This window comes from Beta vulgaris, chromosome 1, assembly GCF_026745355.1.
Source record: "Beta vulgaris subsp. vulgaris cultivar EL10 chromosome 1, EL10.2, whole genome shotgun sequence".
NCBI classification, from domain to species: Eukaryota; Viridiplantae; Streptophyta; class Magnoliopsida; order Caryophyllales; family Amaranthaceae; genus Beta; species Beta vulgaris.
The window spans coordinates 21,987,101-22,009,141 of record NC_079202.1 but is presented as its reverse complement, the minus strand read 5'-3'; the positions used below and the strand labels follow the sequence as shown (position 1 = coordinate 22,009,141).

Here is a 22,041-nt window from a genome sequence, read left to right as displayed (position 1 = left end):
AAAAGTATGTCCTCTTTTCATCCACCGACTGTCGTCTCTTTTGCTTGTCTAAAGCTCTTGTTGTAGCATTCAACTTTTTAACTGAATGTTGATTTCTTCAGTTTGCAAAGACGCATGCATCTTCATATCCAGTTGTTGAGAAGTTTTACTTTGTTGATGACAGCTTATAGGTGAATGGTGATGAGTTGTTGACTCTTTGTGATATGGGCCCTCCAATATGTTATATATGAAATGCTTGTGTAAATAAGAAATTGCAGATAACTATAATAAGGAATTGTTTGAAAATACTCATTGCAAACTATCTGTGGCCCCAGTTTTATATAGCAATTTCACGTGACTTGTTATATTTTTATAAGCATATAATTATATTATATATACATATAGTTGGTACAATTATATTAAAATAAAAACTGGATGTAGAATCCATTCCAAAAGTGAACCAAACAGCAGAAATGGACATTGAATCCATTACAAGATTGAACCAAACAGTTTGAAACTAGTATGGGGTTTTGGATCAATACCACCCTGGTATGAACATCCATACCATTCCATTACTGTTAAGTGAACCAAACAGGCCCTTAGTTATCAACCGGCAATATCTCCAAAAGAACTAACCGGTGAATAGGTGATCTTGAATCTTGATCTTTGTATTGAACGTCAGAAAATAAGAGCTGCTGTTCAAACTCTTTTCTTTTGTTGAAGGGTGTTTTTATGTTTTTTAGGGTTTTGGTGGAATTATATTTTTGAATATGAGTCTTATGGTATACTACTATATCCTTCGCTCCTCTTTTCTTCCGAACTTTGTTAACTCACTGCATTATCAGATTTTCTCACTGCAATGCTATATGTTCAGGACGAAGATGACATAATCCAGGTGAAACATCTGGAAGAACTGGTAGTTTCTGACCCAGATGATCCGTCCCACCATTTCAATCTGGTAATTCTCTATTCCTTTATTTTTGTTGTTTTTAATTTATGGGTTCAATTCTAATTTCGCCAAAGTAGCTCGAATTGCTGAAAAATAGTTATGTTGGAACATGGTGTATGATTTTATTGTTCTGTTTTCGGGTTACTGACAGGGGAGATTGTTGTGGAAAAGAGGAGAAGAATGGAGGGAAAAGGCAGCAGAACAGTTCTTAATGGCAGCAAAATTGAATCCTCAAAATGGGGAAGCTTTCAGGTATTTAGGCCATTACTACAGTTGTGTCTGCGGGGATACCCAGAGAGCTCTCAAATGCTACCAACGGGCTGTCGCTCTCAATCCCGATTATTCTCATTCTGGGGTTTGTCGTCCTTCCTTTTCATTCCTATATTTTGTTACTTGAATGCTGGGTCCATATATTTTCCCCCTATGGAGACTAAAGATCATTTCATTGATTAATAGTCATATGGCATCAATTTCATTGATTCAGAGTCACTTGACATCAATCAGTATAAGAATTTTATTCAAATACTTCTTGAAGTGTTAAATTAAGTCAATTACTGAATGGATGGTGGGGTGTTAATGGAGGAGAGTTTGGACAACTTACAAGTACAAAGGAGGTTCCATCCTCAAGCCAATTGGCTTTATGAGAAGTTACTGTTAAAACATATGAAATTGTCTATTTCTTTCACCATGTAAATGTAGGACAACACTTCGAGTTACATATGAGTTGTCCATTGTTGATGGGATCTTAACATTAAACATAGCAATATAAATCTCATTTCTGAAAAAAGTTTTGTTTACTCTGACACTTCTACATGCCATTTTTTGTCTTGCTGTCTCTTGATGCTGCTTTCTTCTAAGGAGTCCGATGATATTGGATAATTTTTCTTGCGTTGAAGATTTATCTGATTTCTTTCTTTTTTGATAGGAGATTTATTAGATTTCTTAGACAGTACTCAACCGCATGATCAGTACATAATGCCAATTGTGTTTGAAATTTTCAGAAAGCATTGTGTAATTTATTCGACAAAGGAGGGAAGGAGAGTTTGGAGGTTGCTGTCTGCAGGGAGGCGTCCGGGAAGTCACCCCGTGCCTTCTGGGCCTTTTCCAGACTAGGTTTTTTGCTGGTAAAATTGTTATTTTGTTACACTATGTTCTTTCCCAAACATGCGTCACGGGAATATATATATATATATATATATATATATATATATATATATTTATATGTCCGTTGAGATGCAATCATTTTAGATGCTAAAGTAAACATATGATCAGGTCCATCAAAAGAAGTGGTCCGAAGCTGTCCAGAGTCTTCAGCATGCTATCAGAGGCTATCCAACCTCTGCTGATCTTTGGGAAGTCAGTATCATCTCTATGTTTCTCATCTTTCTTATATGTGTATTTATTATATTCAGCCTATTGAATCTTATCTTTTCTCTTTAGGCATTAGGTCTTGCCTATCAACGACTTGGCATGTACACAGCTGCCATTAAGGTGAGTGCCCAACCTCTCCTTAATAATTTCGATTGCTGAGCTATTTCAAATTAATGAATTGTTGGTTCCTTTCTGCTGCTTCTTTCTCCTATGGCTTTGAATGTTCTCCCAACTATTAGATGTGCTGTATGTATATGGTAAGTATAAAGTCTATGTTCTGGCACTAACAACATATATGAGTCGAATGAATTTAAGATGAGAAAGTTACCTTTGGAGTGTGCCTGAGTTCTAACTGAGGACTTCAGGAATTACAGTGAGAGGTTATTGACCTGTGAAGTTTTAGTGCATAGAGCCGTAATGTAATTTAATTTTCAACCATAAAGTGTGAACATCAAGATATACGTAGGTAGTATAAAAGAGGAAACAAGGAGTCCTGGATTCTTGTTGAAGCTTGGAAATTCCTTGGAAAAGATATCAAAACACCCACACTTACATGTAAAGGCTAGATAGAATATTAAGTCTTGCAATCTGATGAAAACATATCAAAGCGCCCTGGTCTAGAGCTATGTAGTATGGGCACTTCTTTTAGGTTCCGTACCCGTATCCATGCCCGATACGATACATATCCTCTATAGGTACGCGTACCATTGTCCCATTCCTAAAACTTTCAAAATCTTGTCGTTTTCCGTCCCCGTACCTGAATCTGTACCCGTTCCCGTATCCGTCTATGTGCAACCTAGGTCTAGAGTATTGGCCCATGAAACATTCACAGGTTCAAAAGATAGTGTTAAGAGTGTTTAATGGGAAGAACAAGCTGCGAAACAGGGCTATATGGAATGAGTCGGGAAATGTCTTTGCTGATGATAAAATACAAGAGGCAATAAGATTGCTCTAAGCAACTTTAGAGGAGATAGTGGTAGAAAGTTTTAATAAAGAGAAAAGTTGGGAGAATGCCAGCAACAAGCCGACAAAGAAGATGACTTAGTTGAACTATACCTCACCAAGGACACAACAATTACGGAAGTATTTTTTGAGGGTGGGCGGGGTCCCTGCCCCCTTGATCTTTTCTAGTTGCCCAATAATTATGTATAATATCTTCTGCATTGAAACTATAAAGCCAAACTTGGTGTAGTGGCAGAACTATCCCTAATTTGGTCACGAGGTCTTGGGATCAAAGTAGTGTAACATAATTCCCTAATCTCCCCGCGAACTGCGATCCGAAAAAAGCGAATTATGATCGGTGTTTGCCTACTTTTTTCCCATTTTGGGAGAACCGCAAACTGAAAAAGCGAATTATATAGCGAATTATGTTACACCATCAAATCCCTCCCTCCACCCCTTAAGTTGTGTTCAAGTGACCCTTTATATTACTTCATATTTGGTGTACATGATAGTTTATCTGTTTTTTTTTCTTCTGATTATTTTTTGATTAAATTTTTTTTTTTTATATGCGGAGCCATTGAGTCTTTATATACAATTTAGCCTCCCTATAAATTTGTAGTAATTAGGACTAAGGTTGCACAATGGAACTCCTCACATTTTGATCCATAGTGGAATTCTGTTGCTGTGTCATTTATCATCCTTTGCTACTTTGGTCACTTTTGATTATGAGCTAATATATCACTTTTAAGCAATTTTTTGGCCAAATAGCTTTAGGTGCTTTATGCGTCTTCTACTATTTTGTATTAGTAATATTGCAATGTCATTTTGGTAACTATGTTTATGTTGTTAGCGTTGTTAGTTGGTTTTATTCTTGCACTCTATAGATGGCTACTCTATAAATGACTTGTGACATATCCGAGTTGCACCCCTTGAGAATGTTTTCTAATCTTGACACTTGTAGGTGCTTGCAAGTTTGCCCTCCTCCACATGCAAAGAAGGTTTTGGCACGCTTATTGAGAGTAACTTATAGGCGAGTGGAATTTTTGCTAGATAGTGTATAGATAAGAATAAAGCTTTTACTTAACCCAACGCTTATTCAGAGTAACTGATAGGCGAGTGGAATTTTTGCTAAATAGTGTATAAATAAGAATAAAAATATTTATTGAAATAGAGAAAGACAGAGTTTGTAGGGGCTCTAGATCACATGGAATATGAAGAGAGTGAGTGAGTGAGATATTAAGTGGAGGGGCTCATATTACATGGAATATGAGGAGATAGTTCAACTGGGGTTGAGTAAAATTTCCATTTAAAGTAACAAGAAGATCATTTTTGAATTCACCAAATACCATACAAAACATTTACTTGTGGACAAAAATGAAGTATGTTTTATGAGAGAGACTACCATTTATTTTCTTGTCGGAAAAACTATGTGTGTTTGAATCTATCAATATTATACATCTCTACTAATAAAGTGAGTGTCTATGATGCCATCTACAGTCTTACGGGAGAGCATTGGAATTGGAAAATTCAAGGGCTTTTGCTATGATTGAGACTGGAAATATTTTTCTAATGCTTGGTTCATATCGAAAGGTGCGTATGTGTTTATATACTTTTTATTTGTTTTTATGTGAAGATATATCTAATGCATCTGTTTTATCTCAATACTATTAGTTCGTATTCCTTGAGTGGCTCATCATAGTTTGTGTTTAGCCCGGTGGAGGGCTTAGAGGTTGTTTTTTTTTTTTTTAATTATGAGGACTATGCTGGTAATTCTTTTCATTTTCTCTTTTTATGTTGATAAGGTTCCGAGCTTGGAACTCGTTTGTTTCATTTCGAAATGGGTGCTTTGTAACGGGTTTGAGAGTTGTCATTCCGAGGAAATCCATTACAGAATAGCCCATTGAAATGTGCACTAAACTTGGCCGTTCAGACGTTATGTAATGGGTTCACGATATTCTAGAATTGTTAAAATTAATGTAACAATCGTTATTTATCAGATAACCAGATTTTTTGGGTCCTAGAAACAAGGAGCCGACAGAAAATATAATTGGAGAGATACTAGGGTTGAAAATGAAGATTTGAGAAGAAAAAAAGGAGACTGTAATCTGTTCATGCTTGGACTTGGCACTTCCTTCTTCCTTAGGTGACGTTGACTGACCACTGTTTTCTTTTTTGTCTCTCTTATTTCTTTTTCTACTTTTTCTCTCTCTTATTTCTTTTCATTCAAAGTGAGCATTGGAAAGCCTTGGAAATAGAAACGGTGATGGACGCACCAACAAACAAGATCCGAATCTGACTAGTTTTATAGGACCTCCTGTCCACCTCGAGTCCAATCCATTCGAACTAGTGGACCTGCTAATCTGAAACTTATTCCACAATGATTTATTAACTTGGTATTTTTCACAATTTTCTGTTTGAAACACCAAATCAATTAAAACAAGTTACCTAAACCTCAAAATGAGTTTACCATGGAGATCCCAATTTCATAAAGACAACAAACTTGTGAAATTCGAAATTCATCAACTATAACAGTATACTTACTCCTAAATCAAGATGGATAGGGGAGAGGAAAAAAGGTAATGTTATTAACCTACTGTCATTCAGAAACCTCAATGGTATTTGAGGAATTTTCCTTTTAAAATAAAGCCAGATGGCAAATGCAGACTATAGCTTCGTATGGCAAGTGGAGCAACCCGTGCTCCATTTCCAACGCGAAGCTCTACCTCGCCCTTTGCCAACCTCCTACTTCTTAGTCCGTGCACATCATACACTACGTGAGAACCACAATCGGTATCCAATACCCATAGAGAAGTAGAAGTTAAATTGATTTCTATAACAAATAGGAAGCCTCAAACTTCTTTTCCTCCAAGTATAGAGGGCAGTCCTCCTCTTCGAGTGTCCTATCTTGTGACAATGGAAGCACTTGCTTTCCGCGGCGACCTTTGGCTTGGGGTTTTCAGCAACAACGACAACTTGCTTGCCTTTGTCTTTCTTTCCTGCCCATTGCTTCTTAAAACCCTTTCCCTTTTGTACCATCAAAACCTCTTTCTTTGGTTCCATAGGGATGTTCCTCTTTGACCAACAACCCATGCAGCTCTTGCAAAGTCGTTTGAGACTAATTCATGTTGATGATCATCCTGAATTGATTGAAATTTTGAGGCAATAAATGGAGAATGATGTGTGTAGCAACTCTACCTTGTATGGGAATGCAAGTCGTTCCATGTTTTCGAAAAGACCCATCATAGCGAAAACATGGGGGCCAACAGCTTGACCCGGCTTCTTGTGACATTCCAGTATCTCCCTGTTGGTCTCATACCGCTCAACATGGGCCTCTGTAACATGGCCCACAGCTCTTGCATGATGGTATAAGCAGGTTTCAAACCTCTTTTGGAGGTGCGGCTCCATGGCTGTCATCATCAAGCAAGTGATTGGTACAAATCTATCATTGGCCTGCACGACGTTTGTTTGCAAAGTTGATCCATCAGTAATCACAGGATGTGGGGTTTCTAAGACATCCTCTCGACCCTCAGACATCGGTATGAGTCTTATGGTCCTTTCCCAATTTATGAAGTTTTCACCATTTAGCCTGTCCTTTTCGAGAAAAGGACGAATGTTGAAAATGGAGTTGTTGTTATTAGTCATGGTATCTACAAACAGAAAACAAAAGCAAAGTTCAATATTATGTTTATAAAACAACCTAAAAAACATGCAAAAGTTTCTAGGTTGGCCACTTATTCAATTTTTGTTGTCCTATTTTGAGTAAGTGAATATAAGATCCTACCAACATAACATACAATACTAAGCAGACACATACCTTTTCTTAACGTTACATTTTCAAGGTAAATAAACTCTTTTGTTAATTATAACCCTTCATAATTCTTGTTCAGATTGGTAAAATCGCATGCTTGACTATCTCTTGCTTCAAAATCCAAAACGCTTTTGATGATTTTGTTAAGGTTAACCAAACTAAGTTGTAACATTTGTAACTTCACCTTATCTCCCAAAATTAATGATAACACGGTTTTTTTTTACCCCTGACTAATTTTTTTCGCACCGTATACCCTCGCAAGTTTACAAATTCACCATATACTCTTCACGTTTCAAAAAATATATCAACATGCCCTTATGATTAACGGTGTTAGACTTCCGTTAGTCATCATACCCTAATCCCCCACCCTAATTAACAAACCTAAACCTAAGCTAAACCCTAACCCTAACGGTAAGGGCATGTTGATGTATTTTTTGAAACGTGGGGGTTATATGGTGAATTTGGAAACTTGCGAGGGTATACGGTGCAAAAAAAATTAGTCAGGGGTATATGGTGAAAAACCCGATGATAATATCATGCGGAAGCATGACCTATTACTATTAATTAAGGTTTAATAAGTACTTTATGTTTGGAAAAGCTAACCTTAATTATTTACGAGACCTAAGTTTATTATGTTGTTATGAATTAGTGAACTCTAACGCATTGATAACCAAACATAAATAAACTTATAAGCATAATAATGATAAAATGCGTAATTAACTTTGATCTAGTAATGCCTCTAATCTTTAGAATTAAGCATCTTGATTGAGGACCTTCTTTGACTCTTCATGGGTCTCAACCCACCTTAGTCATGGACCTTCTCTTTCTTGGGCTTGTCTTTGGATTACATAAGTATCAAAATAATTTAAATAATATCTAAATTAAATAAATTACAAAAATACTTAACGATATGTAGATCATATTCAAATTATAAGAATACATCACGATACGCAAATCATATTTTCTAACTTAAATTTAGGCCATACTAGTCATTCATAACAATTATATCAAATATAAAATGCCACATAATAATATCACATATTATACTTGCCAATAAGCAAAATATCAAATTTATTAATTAAAGCAAGAGGATAAAATATTTAAGTTATTTCTAACCACCTAAAAGATTCTATCCTAGAAAATCTAGCCTACTAATTTTAATTAGATTTAAGAATCAAATTATGAAATAGTTTATGACCCAGTCAAAATTAACATGATTAACATAATTGGAATTTACTTAATTAACAAAATCCATGTTTTTTATATAAAAAAAAAAACAAATAATTTTTTTTTGAGAAAGCCATGAAGGCAACACCAGCAGCACAAAGGTTGCCGTCTTCATGCGTGCAATGGTTAGTCTTCGGCCATACCATGTCACGCGGCCTCACCGGAACTCGCCGGCAACCCACTGCGAGCCGACGCCGGCAAGAGCTCCTGGCGCCAGCCAGCATCACGTTGTTTCGAACATGCGTCGCACGCGTAGTGCCTGCCAGCATCAGCCTCACACACTGATTTCCGATCAGCCTCGCCATCGCTCACCGACTTCCAATCGGTAGACCACCGGAGCAACCACCAACCGGAGTTGCTCCTCTTCCTTTTGCAAAATTAATTTAGTAATCTTAATTAAATTAAACATAAACTCTTTTATGCCTAATTCAAAAAATTAATTTAAAATTTCCATTTTAAATAATTTTAGTGTTATTCACATAAATTAATCTCTAATTCATATAAAACTCTTTTAACATGAATTAATTTTCATACGTAAACAATTTTTAAATATGAAAATTAGATTAATAATATGAATATAATATTCGAAATTTAGAGATCTAAAATTAGAATTTTAAATTTCGAAAATTAGGGTTGAATTTTCAAAAACTTTTGGCCACTTTATATTGACATATTAAGCAATTAAGTCTCCATTTAATCAATTCCAATTAATTATTCAATCCATAATTCAATTACTCACCTTCGAAGATGACACTCTGATTTTAAATAAACAACCTAAATTATTCAACTATGCAAATTGAATATAACTTTTGCTACAAAATTCGCAATATTATAAATTTCCCCTCTCTCTCTCTCTCTAAACTCTTTATGTGCTTTCTTTACTTAGGGAATAGAGCAATTTCAACATGCTCTGAAGATATGTCCTCAGAGTGCATGCGCACAATATGGGCTGGGTTCTGGGCTTCTTGCTCTGTCACAAGAATGCATCAATAATGGTGCATTTTCATGGGCCACATCTCTGCTGGAGGTTTTTGTCCTTTTTTTTCATATACATGAAGATAGCTATTTTTTTTTTTTTTTTTTTTTTTGACATAGTTCCTCATTATTGCAGGAGGCATCTGATATTGCAAAAAGTAGTACTTTTTTGGCCGGAAATATGTCATGTGTATGGAAGCTACATGGTGACATCCAGGTGATTGATTGAGCATGATATTGTTTTTCCCTGTGAATTTACTTGTTCCTGTTATGTCCTGTCGCAATCCAATGAAAGCAGATATAAGGTTATGTCTGTTTCTAGTCTTTAGAGTATATTGAAGATTTATATCTTCCAAAAATGTTTTTTTCCGTCATCTTGCACTTGGTATACCTAATCCTAATCTTTCTCTGCAATCAAATTCATCTGCATGTAAGTTGCCACTAAGCCTAAAGGCTTTTGTTTGGGCAACTGTATGTATTTTTTTAAATCTGCAATTTAAGAGCTTGGAGACGTACAAGAGAACATTTTCCCAATATTGATGATGATGATGTGATATCTTACGAAAGTGGAGAGATTTGAAATCATTTGGTTTTTGGAAGTCTAAGGAGAAAGGGGGGGGGGGTCTGTTGAAGTTTCGTGTATGTCTATGTACTAGGTACTGTGGTTAAATCTTCAAATAGATCCTAATTGCATTTTTGTGTTGGTTAAGGCTAGTGTTCTTTTGGGTCCGTTCCTACTGGTTTTCCAGGATTGAACACCCACAGTTACTGCTGTGTGCATCATGACTGCCTCTTCAATGCACTGTCATCAGCTGCACCCTCTATATCATCATCTCTTGTTCCTCTTACCCATATGATTGGTCTTTAATCATTTTTCTGATGAGTTAGAGAGATGTATAGGATAAAAGGCAAGGGTGGTTTAACCCATGTACAAAAGAGGGCAAAAAAACTATTCCCTAATCCCCAGAACTGTCATGGAGCATCATATCGGCAAAAAAATGTGAATATTCCACAGTACTCAAACATAAAAGCTTGACGAGGGGATACTATGCATCCTCAATGTTTTTGGTTTCTTTCTTTGTAAGTGGAAGATCAAATTACCAATATGACAGTTCTTGCTTCCTCCATGTGATGCTTTTCTCTTTCTTGTTTAATTTCGCTTCTTCTCCTCCTTGTGGCTGTTTATGGTGTATCTTTCTTTTGGTAGCCTATCTAGGCGCCAAATATTAAGATTTAGGCTACTTATAACAGATTAAGTGGGTAGAAATGTTGTGGGATACCAAAAAATGGACGTGAAGTCATGAACTCAAAAATTAAAAGAAAATCTGTAACAATTATAGGAGTTCAGAACATTGCACTTTCGACTAAGTTACTAAGAATTTTCCTGGAGGTTTATGAATCAGGAAATTTCAAAGGATGGTTCTATTTTGGTTAAGATATATTCAGGTACTTTATCTTCATTCTTTTTAGGAGTTTTAGAAGGCCTCTAACAAAACCCCTTTGTTCGTGTTTTGGTGGATCAGTTTCGTCAAAACCCCTACAACCTATTCTCTGTCTTCCCCAGTCAGCATCTCTGTCCATACTCCATATCCTCTCGCTTCCATCTTAGCCACCATCATTAGCTCTTCCAGTGCTCTTCAATTGCTGCATCTAGATTTTCATCAGCGCCGTACCAGCGTGTCAACCACTCAACCTGCTTAAAAGTAGTCTTTGCTGGAAAGCCATCGCAAAAAATGGTAAAATTATAATAAATTCCTTCTGGTGGTTGAATTCTACCAAATAAGCTCGTGAGCTGGACCTCTCGTGGTTATTCTATCATCTCAAGTCATTTAATGTGTCATTTGATAATGTCTCTGTTTTGAAACATCTCACATTCTCTGAGATATAAGGGTGATTGTTTGCAGGGTGGGCCGTAGGCTTTTCAAGATTGGTGGGGTAGACATTCATAAATGGTGGTGGGCGTTGTTGTGCGGGAGTTTGGTTCGTAGTAACTAGTGGTCGTGAGGAGATTGTTGTATAGCGGTGGTGGTTGCTTTGTGGTTGTAGTGGTAGGGGAAGTGAGGTATCAAGCAGTGCTTGTGCGTCAGTGATAAGGTGTTGAGATGGTTACATATGCGGTGTATGTTCAACATGAGGTAAAGGATAAAGATAATGGTGGTGGTCAAAAGACTGGTGAATGAATTAACATTGGGGTAGGATGGGGATTAGGGAATCAGTTTGGAGGGTTATAGTTTGAACCTAAGTTGAAAAGTGGGGAAAGGGAAACCAATGAAGCATTGACCAAAGAACATATAAGGGGAACCAAAAAACCATCAATAAAACAACATATACGGGAAATGTGGGTTTTGATATCCTTTCCCTAGAAACTCCCTGATCGAACACCCCTTTAGTAATGAGGGATCTCTAAAAAAAAGAAAAAGAAGTGTAAGTGACTTGTAGTGAAAAAAACTCTTCACCTTTTTGCTGTTAAAGGACTGACATTGAAAACCTAGGACAGAGTTGGTAGAAGATAAGAAGACCCAGCAAAGGATGGGAAAAGTGCTCCTAAATTATATCACATTGTTCACAGTATTGGTTCTTCATTATGATATTGGTTTTGAACTTCGAAGTATTTCTTCCCACAAATAAATTTCTAGTTTAACTTTACTTGATCAAACATTTGGTATTTTTATATTTTACTTGTAGGATCCCTGATCGAGGAAGAAATAATATGTCATCTTAGTTATCATGTAAATTTATATCCTTTATCTGTAATCAGTACTTTGTTTTGGAGTTTGCTGCTTCTGTATAGGAAGTGCTAAAATATTTCTCATATTGGTTTTGCATATATGACGGAGTCGGCTACATGAACCAAGCAATTATCTCTGTGGGTTGTCCACAAATATCTTCTTCCTTTGTTCACTTCTACGTAGTGCTATATGCTTCTGAAAAACTATTTTCTTGGTATCTTTTTTATTTTAACTCCCTCCATCAAAGTTATCTGGGGCCTCTCTTGGCTTCTCTAAAAATCCTCTGAATCAAAACTATCAATCCCTGCACATAACCCATCCAATGTAGCCGTTTCTCCCCCATTTTGTCCTCAATATAAGCAATTTAAACCTTCCTCCTAATATCTTCATTTCGAGTTCTATCTCTATCTCTGAAGGTTTTTTCTTGCACATTCCTCTCAACATACTCATCTCGTAGTGCATAGTTAATCCAACTGCGTTAACTTGTGTTGGTTACTGAATTCTTCTCATTTCCTTGTCAGCTTACATATGCAAAATCATTGCCATGGACAGAAGATGGTAATCTGAAGGGTGAGGAAGCTTTTTGTCGGTCGCTCCTTTACTGGAAAAAAACACGCCATTTAGCCGCTGTGTCAGCCAGTTGCTCCTATCAGCGTGCTTTGCACTTGGCCCCATGGCAAGCAAATATCTATATGGATGTTGCTGTGGCTGTGGATCTTACTTGCTCTTTACAGGGGGGTCATGAAGATGATCTGAGCTTGTGGTAAGATTGCTAGTTAGTTTCTTTTTAACTTTTGGGTTTTTTTAGTGCTTTTATCTTGATTCTTAAGATGTAAGCTGATTCATGACTACATCACTAGGAAGCTAGCTGAGAAGATGCTGTTAGGAAGCTTGCTACTTGAGTGTGACAATCATGAATTTTGGATGGCATTGGGATGCATGTCTGGTCATAGAGCTCTGAGACAACATGCCTTTATCCGAGGCTTGCATTTGGATGTATCTCTAGCTTCTGCATGGGCATATCTCGGGAAGGTATTTCCTCGTGCAGTGGCATGTTTCACTTCACTTATATGATTTTTGTGCACATGCATAGCCTAATACATCTTGGAGAATGACTCGATGCTTGCAGAGGTTATTTAGCGTTAATCGAGGAAGAGAGGGGGGGGGGTACACCATGGCTTTTGTCATTGGTGGACAGGAAATAGTGATTGAGAAATGAGCTAAAACTTTTATAACTCAGACTGAGGATTTGGCATCACTAGGAAGGACTCCCTTGCATAGGACCATGAGGTTCCCACATTATAAACCTAGGATGCTCGGACTCGGGTACGGGTGTCGGACTCGGGTACGGGTCCGAGGGTCGGACACGGGAAATTCTAAACTTAAGGAGGACTCGCGGACTCGTTTGTTAAGGGTCCAAATTTTGAATATGGACTCAGGGACACGGCAACCAACCAGTGAAATAATATTGAATTAATTATTTGTATCTGAAATATATTTTTAGTTTTTTATAATTATTTTTTAGTAATTAATTTCTTAAAAAAAGCATAAAGTATTAAATACGTTGTATATCCTACAAATCACATAACAAGAAAGAGAAAAAAAATACGTTTAACAGCTATGACAGTTGACAGCTTGCATCATTAAAGAATAGACAACAAAAACAGAGAAAAGAAATATTAAAGTATTGAAAGCTTCAACCATTAAAGCATTCTTTGACAATTTCCAAAGAGCAAAAGTCACGCATTTTTTCTGATTTCTCTCTCCTCTCTTCTCTCTCCTCTCTCTTCTCTCTCCTCTCTCCTCTCTCTTCTCTCTTTTTTCTTTTCTCTCTGCAAAAGCATTGGTAGCCCCCAAAAATTTTCAACCCAAGTTATTGAAACCCTAAAGTGCCGAGTCCACTTTCTCCCCCAAAGGTCCGACCCGGATTTCGTGTCCGCACCCGTGTCGTGTCGTGTCGACACCGGTGCGGCGGGGTGGTGGCCGAGTCCGAGCTTCCTAGTTATAAACTACAACATATCAACCCAAGCCTTGTCATCATTCTTAACATTTTATCCATTAGGTTACCCAATCTTACTGTTAAAACAAACCGAAAACACTTCAGCAAAATCCAAGGTAATATTTGAAAAGGCTCAAGGTGCACTAAGGTGTTTGGGGTCCTAGTGTAACACCCCGATAATTCTCTCCTTTCCAAAAATACTTTTCAATATAAAACTTAGAGAATCATCAAAGCATTATCGCCCGTGTGATAACGTATCGTCTTATTCAGAATTTCGCAGCGAAAACATATAATTAACTTTAGAATTGAAATATAATAATAGTAAAGATAATTTTAAAACCAAACAACAATATTAACTTTAACTTCAAACCAAACTTAAATGTAAATGTATCTACTAATAAGCAATAAATATATTAATATGCTACACAAGCTGTCCATTCCCGAAACCCCATGATGCATCATCACCACACCTGGCGATGTCAATAGATAAACTGCTCACCAAGAATGGATCATGACAAGATCGATAATTCAAATCCATGATCAACACATACAAACAAAGTACGTAATCAGCAGAGTTGAGTACTACATATTACATAATACTACCTCCGTCCTCTATTAGTTTACCCGTATTCCTTTTAAGGGTGTCCCTTATTAGTTTACTCCTTTTTTTTTGCTGTTTTTGGAATGAGATCACAAACTTTTCATCACACATACATTCAACTTTAATATAAAATAATAGTTTCTCTTTCTTTCTATGACCCACAATATTATTTATCCTAAAACTCTGGGCAAAAGAAAGGGGTAAACTAATAGAGGACGGAGGGAGTAATACATAAACATTTCTAACATTAAACTAATGAATATTAAGCGGGGATAAATAACAACATAACAATCTGCATATAATTTTTACGAAACTAAACTTTAATAACCTTTTTATTATTTTAATGGAATAGTCATTGGACCGAGTTGTGGGACTAAAACCCAGCCTTTACCTAGGAATACGAAATACAAGCGCGACTCCGTATTACATAATGACCTACGATATCGAGTAACCGTTTTAAATAAAAGTAAGAACGATGATCAATTCGATCCCCAGAAAAAGCCATGGCACGCTCACCATGTACCCCAACTCCTAATTGTCCAACTTCAGACGTGCACCAGTCTAAAGTTTATCATTATCCAAGTTTCACTTTACATGATTTACCAATTATTACTTGTTATGACACACAAAATAATACATATAATATATAATCAAACATTCACAACTTTATGTTTTTTTTATCTTAGGATTAACTAAGTGATCATACAACTTACAACCCAAGATTAATTAATTCTTTATTCTAATCCTTCTTATTTGTTGAACCTAGCCAATAACCAACTTACCTTTCAAAGGTATAAAATATTAACTTATCAAATAGGGCTCACAGTCTTCATAGTGTAGTGAAAATAATAATATAAGGAAACAAATGATTCAATTATGATCCAATTAATAAATATATTAATTCCCCCATGTGAATTAATAAATAAAGTTCCCAAGCATGCATCAATATTCTATACAAACGTGATATCAATCTCATAATTAAATCTTCATACTTAACATGTTCGCACAGAGGCATAAAACATGTAAAATCCAACATAATAGCAAACATATATGAACTCACAAAGTTCCTATACATGATATTACATAACTTTCCTTCCTAAAATCATGATACCACATCAAACAACACATAGATATGTACGTACCTTGTGTAGACAAATTATTAGGCCACTTTTAACAACTTTAGAAGTCGCCTACAGAGAAATCTCCGCCTAAAACAACCAATAGAATTTATAATCGATACTCCAAATAAATTCCAACAACTTTCAAATACTTTAAATCCCTTTTAAAAATATTAAAACTTGTTTTCATCATTAAAACTTCAATTACTTATATTCCATAGCATAGTACTACTATACTACTCATTAAAATCCATAATACTCCATTAATAACAACCTTTTTGAAATTCCAACAACTTATAGTTTATTAAAACTCCATTTAAACATGCTTAAATTCATAAGTTTAATCAATTTCATAGTTTATAACATGCTACTATGATTTCTCAATCTTTATCACCCTAAAAATCCATGCTTTGATAATTAAAATTCCAATTTAAACATAATAATCAAATCTGAATTTTTATTCTTTCAATACATAATTTATATAATTATAGATTCATCATTAAAACAGTAAATTAAAGCTTCTAATCATAATTAGTACTAAAAACATAATTTTTAATCAAAACTTAAGGAAGAGGAAAAGTAATCAAACCAACACAAGAAGAAGGGGAAGGAGAGTCGGCAACACCAAGGCGGCGGCGGCAACAGTCGGTTGGTGTTGGTGGTGTTGTGAAGTTGTAGAGTTTCTTCTTGACGAAGAAAGTGTTTATCGAAAGAGAAGAAAGGAAGAAGGAGAGGAAAAACGTGGAAGAGGGAGAAAGAATAGGTGGCTGGTTCTTTAAGGAGGGAGGAGAGAGAATTTTCTATGGGTAAAATATTTGGGTTTAGTGTATTTATAAGTTTTCCTTTTGGGCTTAGGAAAAGACAATTGGGTTTTAAGTAGGATTGAATGATGAATAGAATTGATGATTTAAAACTCCTAACATCACTAGAAATCCTTTTCCTAGTCCAATTAGTATTTGGGTTCCTCAAGCCTATTTAAACTTTTTTTTTTCAAATCCAAATAGTATTTCAAATATTTTTCAAAGCATGCTTTAACAAAATATTTTAACTTTCTTAAATCCATAAAATATTTTTTTTGACTTTCAAAATAGTCAACCTTTTAAATAAATAAATTATTTTAAATTACATTATATTTAAATATAAATATATATATTTATATACTAAAATTTATTTATAAAATCCATAAATTTACGGGGGATGACACCTAGTCTCCTAGAGCCTAGGATTTTAGTGCAGGCGATAGACATATGCCGTATTGAACTGACGCGTCTACTCTTCATTTTCAAGTTTTTTTTTGGGTGGAACTGGTTGTACAACTCAATTTCTTGTGTAAAAGACTTGTTTGATTCATAGCAAATGTTCAGTTATTTTATAGGAAAAAAAAGTAATGTCAGAAAGTAAAAGAAAAAGGGAATTTACACGTTATTTCTGCATCTTAGCTCTTTTTTTATTTGGTGGACAAATACATATTGAATTTTCACAAAATTAGCCTTTTCTCTTGTTTAAGAATATTCAGCTTCTATACTGTTCAAATGTTTTGTAATAATCACATGAATCTTTCAAAAAATTCTCCATTAATAATTTGTTAGAAAACGAAAAAAAACCTTGCAATTGATTTACTCCCTCCGTCCCCAAATACGTTTCCATCTCTTGGGCACATTGTTTAAGGAGAAGATTTTAGTTGGGAAACCTCGATGAAAAAATAGTTAGAGTTGGTTAATTTATGAATTGCTTATTGAGGAGAGAAGCTGTGGCCTGTGGGCCACAAGCTGTTGGCATGTTTCACATTGAGTATATAGTAGACAGAAAGTACAATAATATATGTTATTGAAAATTTTATTTTGATAAGTGGACCTATCGGATGGTCCAGAAAAAAGAAATGAGAAATCTCTTCGGGACAAACATAAATGGAAAAATGGGAAATATATTTGGGGATAAAGGGAGAATTAGTAAAAAATAGAAGGCCATTGGTACTGATTTCTATCAAAAACACAAAGGCAAAACCTTACACCACCGCATACCTCTCTGCACATCTTTTAAAATGATCAGTTCAGTCTAGGTATTTCGGTCATGGCACCTTGAGCTTTCGTGTCTAGACATTCCTTTCCCTACAGTGGTTTGAGGTGTTAGATCTTTGGCTTCCGACTGTAAAGTTTTTCGGTCTTGCCAAATTTAGTTTATTAACAGCCAGTCGAACCATTTTAACCTTGTAGCAAAACTTATTCTTCCTTACCTTCTTGGTTGCCGGAACTAATCGAAACCACATCAGCCATAGCCAATCTGCAGCCAATCAAAAATGAAGGATACACATTTCCAGGTTCGACTATTCTCACATTGGAAGGAAGAGATGAGAGTGGGTCTCAGAGTGTTGGCACAAAGAAGGTATATATCCTCATGATATGACCCCATATTGCCAGCTTCTCTCGGTTCATCATTTGAGTAAGCATAACCAACCAGCAAATTAAATTTTGCTTTGGCATTCCATCTAGTCCAAACCCACCTTGGCCAGTTCACTTTCTTTGCATTCCTCTTAGCCAAGTATAAGCGGAGAAGTGATGGTGTACTTAATAGAGGGGTGTTTTTGTGCAGAAGTGATGGTGGACTTAACTTTCTTAGTTTGTCCCCTTAGCCAAGCACATGGATGATTTGGAATTATTTGGATGAAGAACAGAAGCCTCAAAGAATTTAGCAAATGCAAATCTTCGCAACATCAAAATAATAGGTTTTACGTCCCCTTTGCATAACAAAGTACAGTCATCTGCAAAATACTGGTGGTTATGGCTGAGACTTTTGCATATATCATTAAAAAGCTTTACCTTGTTTGGAATTCAACTAAAGGAGGCAGGGCTTCAGGGAGAAGATTACTCTGGATTAGCTCTTTTTCTCTTGAAACTTGAAAGTGTCCATGAAATTCACCATTGGATAAGATGGAATACATAAATGAAAAAAAAAGGTCATTACCAGGAAGTTAATCCACTTGGAAACTTCAAAGAAATTCCTGTGAGAAAGCCTTTGCTGTTCTCGTCATAAGCTTACAATGATCAATTTTAGAGGCACACCTAAGACAAATTTTCTTCCTGCTATAGTGTTTAAAGATATCTTGGCTTATCATAATGACATAATGTCATCCACAAATGTCTCCCGTCACAAAAGCACTTTGGTTAGAAATTGGGCCCATCGAGAACCTCAAGCATTTTAGAATCAAGCATTTTTAGGAATTACCTCTTCTAATAGAGAGCAGCAGGTTATGGGGCCAGAGTCCATGATAGTTCTGGGGGTGATCCAGCTTCGGAACCTTAGTCAAGTAGTTTCTACTGGCCAAGGAGTTTACACAATGGAAAAGAAAAACAAAACAACTCTAATAAGATCTGTACCAATAAAATGCCAGGTATGCGAAAACTGGCTCCCTTGTTTATTAGGGATATGACTCTTGCTCCCAGGAATTGAAAATAAGGCTTGCTTAGAGCATAGTTTGTCGCTCATCATCTACAGCAGAACCTTCTTTCACCATGTCAGCAATTACGGGGGTTCGATGATCAATGTCAGCACCCAGCAATTGTTGTTATTACCTGAAAACATTTGGGATATCAATTAGGGGTTCCCTTTCTCTTTCTTTCTTTTTCTTTTTATTTTTTTCTAATCACAGTGCCACTGTATCAGTTATTCAGTATGCAAAACCTAAATGCTCTAGTCACCCTCTTTAGTCCATTGAATTTTTACTTTCTGTTTCAGACTTTTATTTCTTCCTTTTGCAAAAACTTGAACTTGTTAGCAGCTGTTCTTTCCTCTTCAGCCAGAGAGTGTTTTCCAGGCATGTAACAATTGTTGAATGTCTATCCAAGCAGTGTTGGCATTGATTTTCTTTCTCAGAAAGTAGTTCTGTTTACACGTTCCAATGGCTTTTAAGGAGGTGCTCAAACCAAGGAGCATACCCACATATTATACTATCTAGATGAGAATTCCTCAACTGAATTATATTCACATGATGCACCTAGGGCAGTGATAGAAAATTCATTAAGAGATAATTTGAGCCTCAGCATCAGGTGTTTGATCAACTCATTCATCATTGGTCAAGGGCTCATCAACGCGACATGACCATCTCTCTCAGAGGACAACCTTCACAATTCCTGAATAACCTTAGCTAGTGTAACTCTTGAAGCCATCATCTCAGTTGATTTTAGCACATTAATAATATCACCTAAAACAACCTAAGTCCGTACACTCTTGAAATAGAATAAATTTTTATATCTTTATCGTACAAGAATTATTGCTCTAATATGTTTTTCGTAATATGGTTACAGCAGACTGGGGTTCAAATTCCTCGTCATATCAAGTTTGTTTTCTGAGAGTGATAACTGAAACTTGAGAGTGTAGAGTTGTCATGCAAGTGTTAACATATGTGATAAGTGAGCAATTGTGTATTTGATTCAGGGAATAACCAGTAACAAAGTAGATTTATTTGATCCTAAAAGAGTTAGTCTCTCTGTCCCACAAAGCCTTCCCTATTTCTTTTGGGTACTTGCGAAAAGTTGTTGTTTTTGGGCCTTTGCTCCCAAAAAAGTTAACAAATGAAGGGAGACGGATATTATTCTTTGCATTAGTGGATCCAGGCCGTAAAAAGAAATGGAATTTTTATGGACAAACATATAAGGGAGTATTAACTAATCTTCTGATGCATTGTCGTTCTCTGTCCATTAATAAAAGTCTTTCTTGAATTGGTAAGTTTAGGTTATTCTTCAATAAATCTTGCAAAGGAAGTTAATGAGCAGTTAGCAGATGAGTTTGTTTCTTTTTTCTTCATCCTTAGGAAGAAATTTCATATTTTGTGTAGCTTATTTAGTTAGTGGAAAGCAAAATTTAGCATTATATGGATTATAAAGCACTAAATTAGATGCCTCATTAGCTATATTCAATTTCTATTGTTTCTAATACACATAAATGTTAGGGAATCAGCTCTTTGCAATAGAAGGAGCCTTTCGCTTCCGTAGTGTTGTGGTGATTGGTTGGTTTCAAGTATCCCCTGAGATGGAAGGTGAAAGTTTCTGTTTCTGATGCCCAATTGAAGCTATGAGGGATTTCATGTTATATTGGCTTAAGAAATCTGAGAGTGCTAGAAGAACTCCCATCCTAGACATGCAATGGGCTTCTTCTGTAGACTTTCTTTCTTTCTTTTTGGATATTTTGGAATTCTAATGGTTTATATCAAATTAAATTGTATGCTCTTTATTTGCATTCTATAGCTATACAAACAAGAGGGTGAAAGCCAATTGGGAAGACAAGCGTTTGACAGGTCTCGGAGTATAGATCCTTCTCTTGCATTGCCATGGGCTGGCATGTCAGCGGATATACTTACTAGGCAAGTGCTGTGGATTGTTCATGTTGGTAGTTAATAGGCTATTCTTATTGGAATTTATGAAAATTTATTTTACCTAATTCTATTTTGTTGATTTGGACATGACTTTACTGAAGGGAGCCTGCATCAGACGAGGCTTATGACAGTTGCTTACGAGCTGTCCAAATAATGCCTGTAAGTTTGTCAGGTCTTGCCAGCTATCCAGATTACTGGCTTCAATATTTTATTTTTAGAACATCAATGCATCTGGTTGCCAATTTTTTTCATTATTACCTGAGATTGTCATGCAACTTTTGACGGGCTCATTGTCTTCTTTTGAAGGCTTTCTTAGACTAAGGTCAATATCGTGATGTTATGCTACATTGAGTGCTCAAGTTGTACTTATAATTTTTTCTGCTTTACAGCTTGCGGAATTTCAAATTGGTCTTGCAAAACTTGCTTTACTTTCAAGCCACCTACTATCTGCAGAGGTACTGTGAAATTTTGTGGATGAAATGGGTAGGTTTTCTTAGTTCAACCAGGCTAGTTGGTGCAATAATCAAATTGCACAATAATTTTCTTGCATTTTGTCTTAGGTATTTGGAGCTATCAGGCAAGCTTCGCAGTGTGCTCCTTGGTATCCAGAATCTCATAATCTGAATGGGATAGTTTTTGAGGCACGACATGATTATCAATCTGCTGTTGCATCTTATCGGCTTGCACAATATGCATGGAGGACTTCTAAGTTTCCCTTGCCTCATTTATATTCTGCCGATATATCAGTTAATCTGGCTAGAGCACTTTGCAAGGTGTGACTTTGTGTAGGCCTCTCCTCTACAATATTCTCTTCTGCTGCTTACCTTTATTCGGTTCATATGTGGAGTAGCTGTTCTTTCTCTTTTCCTGGGTACAATTAATTTCAAAACCGAAAAAATTTCTGGTTGATTTCGTATCAGGTAAAAAATTCTTAGGTCTATTTGTCTGTGGGAGACCAAAACAACTAGTCTTTGC

The 22,041-nt window shown here is 36.0% G+C and overlaps 1 protein-coding gene across 5 annotated transcripts in view; it reads left to right on the top strand.

The window, feature by feature from the left end:
• Nucleotides 1-587: 587 nt before the first annotated feature.
• The window catches only part of LOC104899337 (tetratricopeptide repeat protein SKI3), a 34,068-nt gene continuing 12,614 nt past the window's right edge, over nucleotides 588-22,041 (top strand). For 2 of the 5 annotated variants that reach the window (XR_007274700.2, XM_010686521.4), the window contains exons 1-15: nucleotides 590-761; nucleotides 854-937; nucleotides 1,080-1,283; nucleotides 1,930-2,052; nucleotides 2,201-2,284; nucleotides 2,369-2,419; nucleotides 4,739-4,831; nucleotides 9,163-9,303; nucleotides 9,388-9,468; nucleotides 12,502-12,743; nucleotides 12,841-13,012; nucleotides 20,939-21,054; nucleotides 21,168-21,225; nucleotides 21,456-21,521; nucleotides 21,627-21,839. Coding sequence is in view for 4 of the 5 variants with exons in the window: in XM_010686521.4 (XP_010684823.2) it covers nucleotides 750-761; nucleotides 854-937; nucleotides 1,080-1,283; nucleotides 1,930-2,052; nucleotides 2,201-2,284; nucleotides 2,369-2,419; nucleotides 4,739-4,831; nucleotides 9,163-9,303; nucleotides 9,388-9,468; nucleotides 12,502-12,743; nucleotides 12,841-13,012; nucleotides 20,939-21,054; nucleotides 21,168-21,225; nucleotides 21,456-21,521; nucleotides 21,627-21,839 (1,740 nt within the window). In the remaining variant the exon portion in view is untranslated. Of the gene's footprint in view, nucleotides 762-853; nucleotides 938-1,079; nucleotides 1,284-1,929; nucleotides 2,053-2,200; nucleotides 2,285-2,368; nucleotides 2,420-4,202; nucleotides 4,272-4,738; nucleotides 4,832-9,162; nucleotides 9,304-9,387; nucleotides 9,469-12,501; nucleotides 12,744-12,840; nucleotides 13,013-20,938; nucleotides 21,055-21,167; nucleotides 21,226-21,455; nucleotides 21,522-21,626; nucleotides 21,840-22,041 lie in introns of those variants that run through there. The other 3 variants (XM_010686526.3, XM_048645406.2, XM_048645408.2) reach the window with 3 other exon arrangements.